The 11,988-nt window shown below is 33.8% G+C and overlaps 1 protein-coding gene across 1 annotated transcript; it reads right to left on the bottom strand.

Annotated features, from left to right (window-relative positions):
- Nucleotides 1-7,336: 7,336 nt before the first annotated feature.
- Nucleotides 7,337-10,373, bottom strand: LOC145030585 (uncharacterized). The gene is made up of 5 exons (XM_078978956.1): nucleotides 10,182-10,373; nucleotides 9,245-9,332; nucleotides 8,358-8,451; nucleotides 8,127-8,213; nucleotides 7,337-7,662 (listed from the first exon to the last, which is right to left on the bottom strand). Exons 1-5 carry the CDS (start codon nucleotides 10,243-10,245, stop codon nucleotides 7,510-7,512), a joined length of 486 nt encoding a protein of 161 aa, XP_078835082.1. The 5' UTR covers nucleotides 10,246-10,373; the 3' UTR covers nucleotides 7,337-7,509.
- Nucleotides 10,374-11,988: the final 1,615 nt, after the last annotated feature.

Genomic DNA, 11,988 nt, shown 5'->3' with positions numbered 1-11,988 from the left:
AGTAAGGCTTATATTGTACTGTTTATACTTTTGATCTGTACGAACATGACATCCCAAGTCGTTTAATGAAATACATTTCTATGGAAATGCTTTTGATAAATCTTTATCATATTATTGTTTTGGGACAAATTCCGCAACCCTTTTATTAAAAGATAACTCTGATTTTGAAATAAAGTATAAACAAAACCGGTCTTTTCTGGCCGTGATTTTGGGGATGTCACAGAAGTGCTTATGCAAAGGGGACACGTGATAGCGTATGCATCAAGGCAGCTGAAGCCTCATGAGTCGAGATATCCCACCCATGATCTGGAGCTGGGGGCTGTGGTGTTTGCCCTCAAGATTTGGCGTCACTATCTGTACGGGGTTCGGTGTACCATATACACGGACCACAAGAGTCTGAAGTACTTGATGGATCAGCCCAACCTGAATATGCACCAGAGGCGATGGTTGGATGTGGTGAAGGATTATGATTGTGAGATCCTGTACCACCCGGGCAAGGCTAATGTCGTAGCCGATGCTTTGAGCCGTAGGGCGGAGAGCGCCCCGATTTGAGACGTTTGTATGAGGTTGACAGTGATGAATCCGGTATTGGACACCATCCGAGGGGCCCAGGATGAGGCTGTGAGACCAAAAAACCGAAAGAGGGAGCGAGTTGTCGGGCAGGTATCAAAGTTCGTTACCGATAGCCGGGGACTTATGACATTTCAGGGTCAGATTTGGGTACCGTTTGTGGGCGGGACGTGTACCATTTTGATGGAAGAGGCACATCGATCGAAGTTCTCGATCCATCCCGACGCCACTAAGATGTATCTGGACCTAAGGAAGGAGTATTGGTGGCCCTGTATGAAAAGGGATGTTGCATGGTTCGTTGAGAGGTGCCTAAATTGTCGCAAGGTTAAGGCCGAGCACCAGCGTCCGCATGGTAAGCTGCAGCCGCTGAAGATCCCTGAGTGGAAGTGGGAACAGATTACCATGGATTTTATCACCAAATTGCCAAGGACTGCAAGGGGAGTCGATGCAATTTGGGTGATTGTGGATAGGTTGACGAAGACCGCTCATTTTCTTGCTATCAGTGAGAGCTCTTCTGTTGAGAGGTTGGCAGAGTTGTATGTGAGGGAGGTGGTATTGTGGCATGGGGTTCCGATATCGATTGTTTCAGACCGAGATGTGTGATTTACTTCCATATTTTGGAAGAAGTTTCACGAGGAGTTGGGTACGAGGCTGCATTTCAGTACCGCATACCACCCACAGACGGACGTGCAGAGTGAGCGGACGATTCAGACACTCGAGGATATGCTTCGGGCATGTGTTTTGGATTTTGGCGGGAGTTGGGACACATATCTACCATTAGCAGAGTTTTCGTACAACAACAACCATCATTCAAGCATTGGTATGCCACCCTTTGAGCTATTGTATGGGAGGAGGCATCAGACCCCCATTTGCTGGGGAGAAGTGGGGAAACGTGTAATGGGTAGTACTGAGATCGTGCTTCAGACAAATGAGCAGATACAGTAGGTAAGGCAGAGGCTGTTGACCGCTCAGAGTCGTCAGAAGAGTTTTGCGGACAGGCGTCGGTCCGAACTCGAATTCCAGGTTGGTGACTTCGTTCTCTTAAAGGTCTCTCCTTGGAAAGGAGTGATCCGATTCAGGAAGAGGGGCAAGTTGGGGCCTCGATATATTGGACCTTTCAGAGTAATCGCGAGGGTAGGCGGGGTAGCTTACCATTTGGATCTACCTGCGGAGTTGGATCAAATTCACGACACTTTTCATGTGTCGTAGTTGAGGAAGTGTATAGCCGACGAGTCGGCAGTGGTGCCATTAGAGGATATTCAGGTGGATACAGGCCTGAACTATGTTAAGAGACCGGTGGCAATTAGGGATCGGAAGGTTAAGGTTCTGAGGAACAAGGAAGTACCTTTGGTGCAAGTGCAGTGGCAGCATAGGAAGGGGTCAGAGCTGACTTAGGAGCCGGAGCGCGAGATGCGTGAGCAGCATCCCGAGTTGTTTGCAGAATGAGACTTTGAGGGCGAAGTCTGATTCTAGTGGGGGATAATTGTAACATCCGGAATCCCAGGTATATTATTTTAATATTTATTTTTGGATTATGTGAAGGAACTCAGCGAGTTGATGCGTAGACTCGCCGAGTAGGGTCGTGGTTGATCATCCGAGTTCGCAATGGACTCGGCGAGTCCATGAGTGGACTCGGCGAGTCCACGCTGTTTAATGAAACCCTAATCCTTCGGGGTTGGAGCCTATTTAAGGGCACTCTTAGCCTCCCATTGCGGCTACCAATCCCTTGAGAGCACCCTTAGTGATCTATATCGTTTGGGAGGAAGGAGAAGCCATTATTGATCTTTTTATCCTTGGTTTGGCAAAAAGAAGGTGATCAAGAGCAAGAGGAGGCTGAAGGAGGTGCGATTCAAGTGGTTTCTGAGTCCAGAGACTTCAACTTGAGGTATTCATTCGGACCTTCTTCAGTTTTGGTATTGAACTTAGAGATTAGGGTTTTCTAACCTCTTGTGAGGATGTTTATGTGGAGCAATTGGTCCCTTATCGAGTCTATGCTTTGGATCTGGACTCAAAGAGGTCCAGAGACTTCAATCCATTAAGCTTTATGAGTCTTTGTGGAGTGATTGGACTTAGGTTGCCATTTTTGGGACTAAATCACCATTTGATGCCATTATGTATGTTTATAAGCATCAAGATTCAAGCTTTACGTGATTATATTGCTTGGGAAGGTCAGATCTATGGATTTGAGGAACGGATCTGACCTCAGGAGGTCAATAGAACCTGTGGATGGCATTTAATTGTCGGGTTATTCTTGGGACTCGGCGAGTTGAGTCGGGGTAGCCTCGTGATTCTTGCCTAGAGACTCGTCGAGTAAAGGGAGGGACTCGACGTGTTAAATGGGACTAAGGAGTTAAGTGGACACAGGTGGACTCGCCGAGTTGCCCAAGTGCACTCGCCGAGTCGGGTCAAAGTTTGACCGTTGACTTTGGTTGACTTTTAGGGTTTGGTTAGCAATAAGGCCTTTTGAGCCAGAAGAGGGGTAAATTGGTCTTTTACCCTTCTGAGGAAAGGTGGGAATATAATTATATTTATGAGAGTATTTGTTTTATGTGTTTAGGCGGAGGCTAGATCGTATTCCTACCGAGTCAATGATTTACCGAGATATCAGAGGTGAGTCTTCTCATTATACTGTACCTGGAAGGGTACCTATGTGTGACCGGAAGGTCGGATATGCTATATGATATATGCATTGTATGTGATTAGTTAGCCGTTTTGTATGCGCTATGTATGCTATGTTTGATATGGGCCGGAAGGCATTATGATATGGGCCAGAAGGCATTGTGATGTGGACCGGAAGGTCGACGCAAGTAGGACCGAAAGGTTTACCGGGTCGGGACGGAAGTCCCCTGATACACATGGAACGGAAGGTCATGGCCTGGAAGGGCGTACGTGTGGTGGTATTTTAGGGAACTCACTAAGCATTTATGCTTACAGTTGTTGTGTTATGTGTTTCAGGTACTAGCGAGGACCGTGGGAAGGCGCCAACATGATCTGTACACACTGACGGAAGATTTATTTTATGATCTTAGGATGTATTTTATTATGATGACATTTGCTAAACATGAGACTTAAGAATATTATATAATGGTTTATATTGTTTGAAAAATGAAAAAAAATTGTTTTGAAAATTCTTGTTGTTACATTAAGGGAACCTATGAATCCTTAAGGAGCAAGGAAAAGGGATAAGACTTATCTTATGAAAATGCCTTATCCATAGCCTGCTCGATCACATATATAAACCCTTATTGGTTCTCACATTTTTTTTGCTATCATACCTCTCAAAGGAATTCGGAAAATCCCCTCTTCTCCCCTCTCTCTTCGATAAGCCTCCAATTGCTAGGGTTTGGGTGTGAGCCATCAGAGGCACTAGCTTTTTGGTGCTGGTTTTCTGAAGTTCTACAAAGAAGGCTTTTTAGTTTGTTTGCATTAACAGACTAAAAGGTATTTTTTTTCTATTATCCCTACTCCTAGATAGAAAAATAGCAATGTAACTTAGGGTTCTTGAATTCAAATTGTTGTTTGCATATAATAGTGAGAATATAGATCCTTTAGGGTGTATGCGAACTTAGGGTTTATGTTTTTCCGCCAACAATATGATTTTTGTAACATATAAAACCCATCAGTGGTATCAACGCCATTGTTCTCTGGGATCTTGCATAAAGTTGAATTCAATCAAAAACCCTTTTGGTGAATTTTTGATTTGGGAAGGGTTTCTTGATTTTTGAAATTTGTAGGGCTTTAGTAGGGTTTCCTTATTTGATAATTATTAGTTTTAAATGCGTTAAAATTGAATAATTGTTATTTGGTAAAACCCAAACCCTAAATTTGAAATTAGAGGGTATTAGATTAGAATTAATATTTATTTCATTAAATGTTTAATGGTAAATAAATTGTTTAATCCTTATTGATTTAATTCAAATTGAATGAATTTTTATTAATTTTAATTTTTTTTAATTAAACCTAGTATTTTAGAAATGATTTTAAAATACACCTTATATATATATATATATATATATATATATATATATATATATATATATATATATATATATATATATATATATATATATATATATACGACTTAGGGAATATGTGGTTGTTATGTACTTAATATTAGGTATAGAACCATTAAAAACTACATAGTTTTAACATAATACAATCAAATCGCTCTACCATCTTTCTTGTATTCTCTATTAGACTAGATGATAGACTTTGTACATACTTTTTTGGAGTTTTAATTTTTAATTGTGCAACACAAACCATGTATAAGAATACATTATCAAATTCCTATAAACTTCATATTCAAATTTAAAATAGAAAATTATAGTGTAAGATTGAAATTATTCATTAAAAACCGAATAAACTTCTTCCCATAACACATCAAAAAGAACCATGCAAGTATACATATGGTTGGTGTCACAGAAAGTTATGAAGCCTACAAGAGGTCTAATATAAAAAACACATTCGAAATACATAGTGTTGGGGATAAATTATGAAATCAGAAATAATAAGAGCACAAAAGCAATTAGAAGAAGCTGACAATGAAAAAAACTTATGTTTTTTTAATCAAAATGAAGTTAATTTTGACGGTTTTATACCTAATATTACATACATGAGAACCACATATTCACTTTTCCCATATATATATATATATATATATATATATATATATATATATATATATATATATATATATATATATATATATATATATATATATATATATATATATATATATATATATATATATAATTAAATGTTAATACACTATATGTATAAGAATAGTCAGTCAAATCAATAAGAGGCCTCATTCACGAAACCATGATATAAAGAGGGTATAAGGAAGCGGCATATAAAATGGTCATTTAATGGGTGTCCACTATCACCCACCGCTCTCCTATATGGTGGTGGGTCGTTAGCCGAACGAGTTTAATAGGACATAACCTCTTAATAAGTATAATGATATAAAGTAACTAAACTATTTTTTTTAAATCTCACTCTTAGTTACTTTATGAAAATTGTGAATTTTTATGCTAATAAATGAAATTGCACATTATGCTTTATATGTCGTTAATAGAGCGTGTGTGGTTTACCGGCACACTAATAAAGACTATAAAAAATAATAATAGGCATCTCGAGAATTATCATTATTGATGAAGCGTGTGTGGTTAACCAGCACATCAATTAGAGATGATAAATGACATCAAGGTTGTCATTCACATTTGCATGATTATTCACATCTTGTATGTGATCCTCGATATCTCAGTCACAAATAGAAAGAGCATAATCTAAGATTAAACATGTCATTGATAGATTTAACGGATTTCAAAAGATCTAGGAATTTCATTTTGATTGAAATTGGTAAATTGTAGTGTTGCAGAAATCGGCCTTGACGGCCGATTAATCGGCGATTAATCATTTGACGGTCTTAAACCGATTACGATTAGAATGTTTGACGAAAATTGGTCAAAATCGGTCAAAGTCATGCTTGGCGGTCATAGACGAGAAATTTTTAAAAATTCAAAATTTTTAATTTTCAAATATTACACCAAAAATTTAAAATTAAAATTTTTAAGTTTTCAAACTTTAAAATATTATACTCAAATTTTTAAAATTTCTAATTTCTAAAATTTTTAAATTTTAAAATACTTAACTTTTTAGGAAATATTAATTTTTTTAAAATAATTTTATTAATTATTTAGGGTTCCCCGATTAATCCGCGCCTAGTCCAATTGACCGTTGATCGTCAGTTGACCACCGAGCTACTACCAAACGATTTTTACGATCTTTTTATTTTATCTTCACTAGACAAACTACTAACATTTATGATAAATGAAAAGCATCAAACGGATTGAGTACGTTAATAATCATATAAAAAATATACATATGCTTTTAATATTCAAAATATTTACTAAAAGTAGTTAAGTTACTATTTTAATAATACAACTTTTGTACTATACTTCGTATATTGATTATCTATAAAATTTAAGGAAAAAAAATTAAGAAATATATAAATACATCTGGAGAAAATCTCTTAATTCAATCAAGTAGTCGATCAAACATACATGAATTAAACCTCAAAACATGCATGGACTAAACCTGTAACAAAGGCTTTGAATAGAAAGTAATTTTTTGTTAGGTTGCTACTATTTTTAGGTTCATTAATATTGGAATAAGAGTTATCTTAGGTGAATTTAGATTCTTTTTTTTATCTGTTTGAATTTAAAGAATAACAATGCCATTTGTAGAAATATATTATTTAACAAGGAGAACAAGATAAAAACCGGAGTAGTTTTTTGATGAAAGTCAACATTTTGACATGAAAAATGAATTTCTTACATTCATGTTCTTTTTTGGCCTAATTATCAATCAGAAGATTCATAGCTTTATATGAATGCTCTCACCTTCCTTGGACAAACCCTTACCTTTTATATCATGTCATAGATAAATCTGATCCTCTAGATTTGGGGAACTGGACACAGGAAGAAATATAGTCAATGGGACAAAAACTCGCTCTTATCTCTCACTTGTCAAAAAGACATAAATACCCTCCTCACCCCCATCATAAAAAAAATGGGAAGTGATTCATACACAACAATTTTTCAACATACACAACAATTTATGCTTTATGAAGTTGTACAATACAAAACTTTAATGCACAAATTGTTGTGTATGGAAAATTTTTGTTGTGTACGAATCAGTTCCTTAAAAAAAATAGCCCTAGAATATCTAGTCTTGTTCATATAGTTATTACATAGCCCACCTCTGCAATAAACATTAAACATAAACCAAAACATATTGTAGCATACAAAAACACCAACAACCACAAGAAGAAAACAAAACATGTCACGATGTTATAAAATCAAAAGCTTTGGTGTCGAAGGTCTAGGATAACAAAGATGGACATGAAAAGCACTAGATTCTAACATTATTATCTTTTTATGCAAGAGCTTGTGTTTCATCAGGAACAACACCATTGGTGGTGGTAGGCTCATCATCATCATCATCATCATCTGATTTCAACTGAGACGATACATCATCTATAGCAGAGTTCAATTCCGCTATCTTCTGTGCCAATTTCTTGCGTGTTTTCTGCAACAAATATTTATATTAAACAAGTTTAATGTTTTATGACAAAATTGCCCCTAATAGGTTTAGTTGGTCAAATATGGTCGAGAGGAAGTAAATAAATTTTATAATATGGAATTGAACTTCTTGCATACCAAATGTCTGTTTAGTTAAATGAAATGGAATGAAGTGACAAAGGAATGGAATGAGTGATTACATTCCATGATCGTGTTTCGTTGGTGTGTAGGAATGGGATTAATTTTTTTTTTTTTCATATCAATCTTTATGTTATACGCAAATAAAACGTATGGTTTTTCTGGAATCCTATAACTTATTTACTTATAATTACAGAATTTACTACTTACAAAACTATAATATCAAACATAAGCTTAATAATAATAATAAAAAAAAAAAACATATATTTACCAGTCAATTTTAGAAAAGATTGTGTGATTAAATTATAGAAACAAATCATAGAGTATGTTTACCTCCAAAGCTTTTTCTTCATCATAAATGAAATTGGGCAGCTTCTTTAGCAAGTCCTTTTTGTCAGTTCCAGCCAGCACCTTACTTATCTGTAAAAAAGAAAATAAACTCGGGTATATAAATTCATACGATGCAATAATTAAGTAAAAAATTCACACCAATATCAAGTATCAACATGTAGCAATACTGAATAGTAGTTGTTCATATTAGTTTGTCAAGTCAATTAGTCAAACCTGAGGTGCATATATGCAACCAAGTGTGCCAACAAGCAATCCTCCTAGAACAAAGCCACCAACAAAGGCATTCCCACTGTTCGATCTTTCATCACTAAACAGAAAAATTTTAATTTTTTTTTAATGCTCAAAAGAATCAATTGGGAGATGAAATTATATGATCAAAACATTTACATCGAGTAGGTTTTAACGTGAATAACTTTAATCTATGAAATGTGTCATTTTATGATGAAATAGACTTATGGGGCCTTGGGTTCATAGAATGTTTTTTTAAGAAATGGAATCTGTGAAAGGAATTACAAATGGAATCGGTTGAAGGAATTAGAATTTGAAGGAATCATGATCTGTCACGAGGTTTTGGCAGTAAAATTCAATATTAGTGGCTGTAGATTTTTTTTTTTTTTTAAAAAAAAGGTTATTTTAATATATATATAATGAGGGTATTTTGGTCTTTTAATAAAAGAGGAAGAATGAAATTGAATTTCTTCCACCTTCCTCTAGGAAATTGTGAGATCCATCAAACATGGAATTTAAAGGATTCCGACAGAATTTAATTCTGTTCATTTCAACCAAACACGCCATGGAATGGAATCCTGAATTCCAATTCCGTCAGAATCCACTTTTTTGGCTTCTTTTTCTTGAATTTATAGATATTAATGTGTTGAATATGATCACAAAAACTATAACAATCCATTTTTAGTAAATCAATGCATTTATTTTGGGTGACTTTCTCCCATTTCCTTTTTAGCTAACTTTTTTAAACTTAACTCATCATTAAAGATAAATATAACTCAAATCACCACATCAATTGCTAGATAGCACTAATCTTGAATTTGGTAAAACTTAGAACTTGAATGACACACTTAAATCTTTCAAATGATAATTACCTGTATCCTGCTTTGATAGAGAATGTCCTTTTGGATGTTCCAAACGATAATTTGGTGAATCCATGGTCATGTTTCTTTGGAGAGGATCCTACCATAAGTTTACAACAACAAGATTCAATCTTTGACTAAAGTTTCCAACCATAAATATACATATTACTGATGACAGGTTATCACATTCAAGAATATAGTCTAGTAACTGAACATAGTGCTATAAAACCTCAACATTTTAGATCATTGACATTTGACATATAGGATGTATTTCACTCATAGTTTATTCTGATTCAATCATAAAAACTGAAACTTAAAAAGGTTTTAAGACATATTTTACAAACAGCCTGAAACAGAATCAAGGTAAAATAAATTCATACTATTTAGATGATCTAATAGCACAGCACTGTTTGTAGATGATCTAACAGCACTTCCTATTCTTCTATCTCTAATTCTCTACGGCTTTCATTTTCAAAATGATTATTTCAACATTCAAGAATCTTGATTGAGGTTAGAAAGAGCTATGTTCAAGATTTAGATAATTAGCTACATGATTAAAGTGAGGAATAGATACGTAATTTTACATTTACCCTGAAAAATTCGTTTCGTTGAATTCAATGTCTTCTAAAAATCTTATTATTTTGACCCTTTTAAAAAGTAAGATATTCATCAGAATCGAATTTGCAACACATTCAAACACACCTATTTCATCTCCCAAAAAACCTTCAGATGGAAACTTGGCATTAATAAATATTAGGGTTTATATATAAGGGTTTATAAAGTTACGCAATGCATGGATATAACACACGATTGACACAATGAATCGAGAAAAATGAATCGGTAAACTTATAACTTCCTTCAAGAAACTATTTCAAATTTAGTTGCGGAAAAAATGATTGAATTCAAAGGAACGACACTAACAACGATAATCTTAAATAAATAAAAATACCGGATGATAATTGGGTTGACTGGTGCTTGGTTAAAAGCGCCGATGAAGTCGATACTGCGGACATGGCTTCAAAATAGCAAGAGAGATGGAAGGTTTGGTCAGCTGATGTGTGTAGAGATGTAGAAATTGGGGGAATTGATTATAAGAAAGAGTTAGTAATGGGTATTTTTCTTGTTATTTGGTCGATAAAATCTATGCTTAACAAGTCGAGTCAAAACGAGATGTGTAAATCTTGTTTTCGGTTTGGCAACCGTGATTTTTTGTTTTGAAATTAAATTATTTTTCTTGATATTTAGTTATTAAGATTTTAAATTGTATTTTTTTAACTATTTGGATAAACATATTTTAAAAAACTTCTTTTAATTGAACCGGACTTTTTGACAGGTTTTTTATTCAAAATGTTCCACCTAATTCGCTTTTCAAAATTTTTATTTTTGTTTTTATTTTTCTACATACATATACATATTTACATCAATCTAAATACATTAAAAACATACAATATATAATATGAAAACTAAATATAATTTAGATAAATACAACCGGTTTAAAAAAATATTTTCAGTAACAAAATCGCACCATTTAATTTAAGAGGGAACTTGTTAAAGATTTCTTCCAAACAAGTTTTTATAATTTTGAAGGTCTATAAAATTAGATAATATGAACATTAGAAATGTATTTGCTTTGCAAACGATGGATCTGCAAATCATTATCAAAACACAAGATGTATGAGAGAAATCTAAATATATATGGAAAGACCACCAGAATTTATCATGTGAAATGTTTTATTTTTATGTTATTTATTCAATTTAACTGGTCCAATTAAGTTTCTAACGGTTTATTTTAATCGAGTTATTGTAAAAAACGGCCGGTTCATTATAGTTCAAAAATAAATATAAAATCGATGCTAGTTAACTATTGTAGATAAATATACATAATAGTTCTATTATAGGACCTATATTTCTAACTATTTATGTAAAAATTGTTCATCTATTTCGTGCGACTTTTTCTTACTATTTATTTAATAACATAATATGACTCGGTCTCATAGAAATATCGAATAAAAGATTGGACTATTTTTTCTTCTATATTTGTAAATTTTTATTCATATATATTAAAGGCATACAAAAACAATCACCGAGTATCTTTTAACTTCAAACATGTTCCGAATATTTATCCATTTTTTATTTTGTTATGTTTTAGTAAAGCTTTGTTGTCTTTATCTTCAACTCTTCTAAATTCAATACTTGTTTCATTATTTTAGTGAATAAGTAATGTCCATAAAGAAGAATTTTATGGGACCATCTCTATAAAAAAAAATGAATGATTCAGACATTTCGGATAAAAAACATACAAAATTCAAACGGAACAAATCAATATAACATATTCTTTACCTATTAAATTATCTCGAAGCTATTACGTGCTATTAACCCAATCAACCGAATATCACTTGACACGGTTATATGTGATTATGTGTTGTATGTCATGTGAATGTTTACATAGCTTATCAGCAATGTTTTAAAATCAGTTTTTGAGTTAAACTGATCTGATGAGTGGTTTTCGGTTTGACTATGGCGAATTTCCGGTTTGACTCTTTAGTTAACCCATTTCTCCAAATTTAAATAATTATAATATCAAATAGAGTTTACACAATTTCATTACGAGAAAGCGCCAGACATAATCAAAAAGTTTCATAACATTAACATTTTTTAGTAACAAAAATACATCACTTAAGCTATAAAGAAAACCTTATCAAAGATCCAAGTCACATTTTTTTTTTTTTTTATCATTTTGAGAGTCTACAAATTTG

This window comes from Lactuca saligna, chromosome 2 (genome assembly GCF_052625555.1).
Source record: "Lactuca saligna cultivar CGN05327 chromosome 2, ASM5262555v1, whole genome shotgun sequence".
Lineage (NCBI taxonomy): Eukaryota > Viridiplantae > Streptophyta > Magnoliopsida > Asterales > Asteraceae > Lactuca > Lactuca saligna.
This window is presented reverse-complemented; position numbering and strand designations above follow the sequence as displayed.

Bases quoted from the DNA above. Each gene is read 5' to 3' on its own strand.
- LOC145030585 (XM_078978956.1), bottom strand. From the start codon at position 10,245: ATGTCCGCAGTATCGACTTCATCGGCGCTTTTAACCAAGCACCAGTCA. The intron at 9,333-10,181 runs GTATTTTTATTT...AACTTATGGTAG, and splicing joins GTCAACCCAATTATCATCCG to GATCCTCTCCAAAGAAACAT. The intron at 7,663-8,126 runs GTAAACATACTC...TATTTGTTGCAG, and splicing joins ATGAAGAAAAAGCTTTGGAG to AAAACACGCAAGAAATTGGC.